General features: G+C 46.6%; 1 protein-coding gene across 1 annotated transcript; it reads left to right on the top strand.

Annotated features, from left to right (window-relative positions):
- Positions 1-226: 226 nt before the first annotated feature.
- LOC133799630 (uncharacterized) lies at positions 227-745 on the top strand. The gene has a single exon (XM_062237627.1). The coding sequence runs from the start codon at positions 227-229 to the stop codon at positions 743-745; it is 519 nt and encodes a 172-aa protein (XP_062093611.1).
- Positions 746-3,229: the final 2,484 nt, after the last annotated feature.

The raw sequence follows: 3,229 nt of genomic DNA, 5'->3' as shown, positions 1-3,229 counted from the left end.
GATCCAAGCCCTCATGAGAAGTGGGAGGCTTACCCAATACATTAAGGAGGCAGGCAGACCCGGCACCTCACGGCATAATCCTGCTTCTGCCCCAACACCTCAAGCGTCAGATCCCGTGCACACAGCCTCTGCTAGCCCTTAAGAACCTCTTAAGCAAGTCCCTATGATACATGGGATCGTGGAACTAACTGAAAACCAAGAGCATGTCACCAAAATCCATAAGAGGATGGAGGAGCGGGTGAAGCGATACAAATCATTAGGCCACACGGTCAATCTTGTCACTTCAGAGGACATAAGGTATCCAGCCTCTGCAATCGCCTTTATCGATGATGACCTGAAAGGAGTGCACCTACCCCATGACAATCCTCTCGTCATTTCACTACAGGTCGACCATTGCCAGCTGGGAAGAGTTCTAGTCGACAGGGGCAGTGGGGTCGATATCCTCTTCTGGGAAGCCTTCCAGAAAATGGGGCTAGAGGAAAATCAGATCCGGCCCTCCACCACACCAATTTTGGGATTCAATAGCCAAAGAGTATATCCGAAAGGCGTCATACGATTGCCTGTGGTGGTCGCGGAGCGCACCCTGCTAGTAGATTTCCTCATTATAGATTCCACCACAAGCTACAACGCCATCATGGGGAGAAATTGGATCCACAGGATGCAGGGGGTAGTCTCAACTTTGCATCAGGTGATGCGATGTCTATCACCCAACGGGCGCTACACTGTCGACATCAAGGGATGCTAGAAGCAGGCCAAAAAGTGCTTCCTTACCTTGAAAGAAATAGATAGTTCTGGCACTTCCTCCCATAACGACTTTCCTAACAAATAGCAATTACAGCAGGACCTACCAGCATGCCTCAAAGGGATCGATCTAGAAGAAGACCAAGAAAAACCCCCAGTACACTTGATACCCTAGAACAAATATGTCTAGACGACACTGACCCATCTAAGATAGTGCTGGTAAGTACCAAGCTCTCTGTAAACGAAAGACAGACCCTAGTACAATTTGTCAAAGCTAGAATGGGAACTTTCGCCTGGTCTCCGCATGACATACCTGGAATAGACCCCTCCATCATGAATCACAGCCTAAATATTTCAAACAGCTTCCCACCCGTCAAGCAGAAGCAGAGGAGGTTCGCTCCCAAAGTGAATCAAGTCATACAGGAGGAGGTGCAAAGGCTCCTGAGCACAGGGGCAATCGAAGAATGCCTATATCCCAGTTGGCTTGCCAACCCCGTCGTGGTCCCAAAGAAGAACGGAAAAAAGAGAGTATGCATAGACTACACAAACTTAAACAAAGCATGTCCCAAGGATAGCTACCCTCTACCGAAAATCGATCAGATGATAGACGCCACGGCAGGGTATGAAAGAATGAGCTTCCTCGACACCTATTCTGGGTACAATCAGATCCCAATGAAATCAGAAGATCGGATTCACACGGCTTTCATAACAGAAGGTGGATTATATTGCTACAAAGTTATGCCCTTCAGCCTAAAGAATGCAGGCGCAACGTACCAGAGGCTGATGCACAAGCTATTTTCCTCATTTCTTGCGAGAAATATGGAGGTCTATATCGACGACATGGTCATTAAATCTAAACAAAGCTCTTCGCATATAGATGATTTGACCAAGTGCTTCGACATTCTCGACACTTATAAAATGAAATTGAACCCCTCTAAATGCGTCTTTGGGGTGTCCTCTGGACAGTTCTTAGGATACGTCGTCAGTCAGAGGGGCATCGAGGCCAACCCAACACAGATTGCGTCCCTCTCAGAAGTCAAAGAACCCCGAACCATCCGAGACATACAGGCTCTGACGGGCAAAGTCGTAGCATTAAGTCGGTTCATATCACGCATGTCCGACCGTTGCCAGCCCTTCTTGCAATGCATAAAGAAATCCACCAACACCACCTGGGGACCAGAACAAAGTAAAGCATTGGAAGAATTGAAAGCTTATTTGAGCTCCCCTCCTATATTGAGCTCCCCCATAGCTAATGAAGATCTATTCTTGTATCTGCTGTCTCACAATTCGCTGTGAGTTCCGTTCTCTTCCGAGAAGAGGCTAATCGTCAGAGGCCAGTATTTTATTGTAGCAAGATGTTTTTGGACGCTGAAACTCGTTACAGTATGATGGAAAAATTGGCACTCGCACTCCTCACAGCAAAGAAGAAGTTACGACAATATTTTGAAATCCATACCATCATTGTATATACGGACTATCCACTAAAGCAAGTATTGAGTAAACCCGATCTCTCTGGAAGGTTATCTAAATGGGCAATTGAGCTAGGGACGTATGATGTCCAATTCTCACCACGAAAAGCAAAAAAAGGACAAGTACTTGCTGACTTCCTGGTCGAAATTCAATCATTTACCCCAGACACCCTGCCAGAATTGTTAGAATCAGTAGATCAATGGGTGTGGACGATGCATACTGATGGGGCATCCAATTCCCAAGGAGTTGGTATTGGCATCGTATTAGAAGCTCCCTCAGGCCTCAAAATTGAGGAGGCCATTCGTTTAGAACAGTCCACAATGAATAATGAAGCGGAATATGAGGCTCTGATCTATGGTTTAGAACTAGCACGAGACATGGGCATCCAGCATCTGAATGTAAGAGGAGACTCACAGCTTATGATAGAACAAGTGGCTGGGAATTTCGATACTAAAGCACCCCATCTGGCTAGCCTTCTACAGAAGGTAACTAACTTGCGATCACATTTTCACCAGTTCGAACTCATACAAGTACCGAGGGAACAAAATCAGAAGGTCGATGCCCTTGCCAAATTAGCCTCTGCAGGAGGTTGCACACGCCAATCCTCCATATCTATAAGCCGATCAAGCAAAGATATGGAAGTCTACTCAACCTCATAAGAACCTGAGTGCTGGATGGACCCAATCATTCGATACTTGTCCACCTCTGAACTCCCCCCTCATCCAAACGACGCAAAGCTTCTGCGCCTTCGGGCACAACATTATTCCATAATCCATGGAACGCTATACCGCAAGTCCTTCAACGGCCCTTAACTACGGTGTTTGCGTCCATCAGAAGCTAAAAAACTGTTATAAGAGATACATGAGGGGGCATTGCGGAAATCACACAGGGGGAAGGAGTCTGGCACACAAGGCACTTACAGCAGGGTATTACTAGCCATACATGATGACAGAAGCACGTGACTATGCCAAAAAATGTGACAAGTGCCAACGATTTGCACCCACCATCCATCAACCTG

This window comes from Humulus lupulus, chromosome 9 (genome assembly GCF_963169125.1).
Source record: "Humulus lupulus chromosome 9, drHumLupu1.1, whole genome shotgun sequence".
Classification (NCBI taxonomy): domain Eukaryota; kingdom Viridiplantae; phylum Streptophyta; class Magnoliopsida; order Rosales; family Cannabaceae; genus Humulus; species Humulus lupulus.
Note: the sequence above shows the minus strand (reverse complement) of the source record. Positions and strands in the feature narration are given on the sequence as shown.

What these genes read in the sequence shown, in the direction of transcription:
- LOC133799630 (XM_062237627.1), top strand. Translation starts at nt 227, where the DNA reads ATGGAGGAGCGGGTGAAGCGATACAAATCATTAGGCCACACGGTCAAT.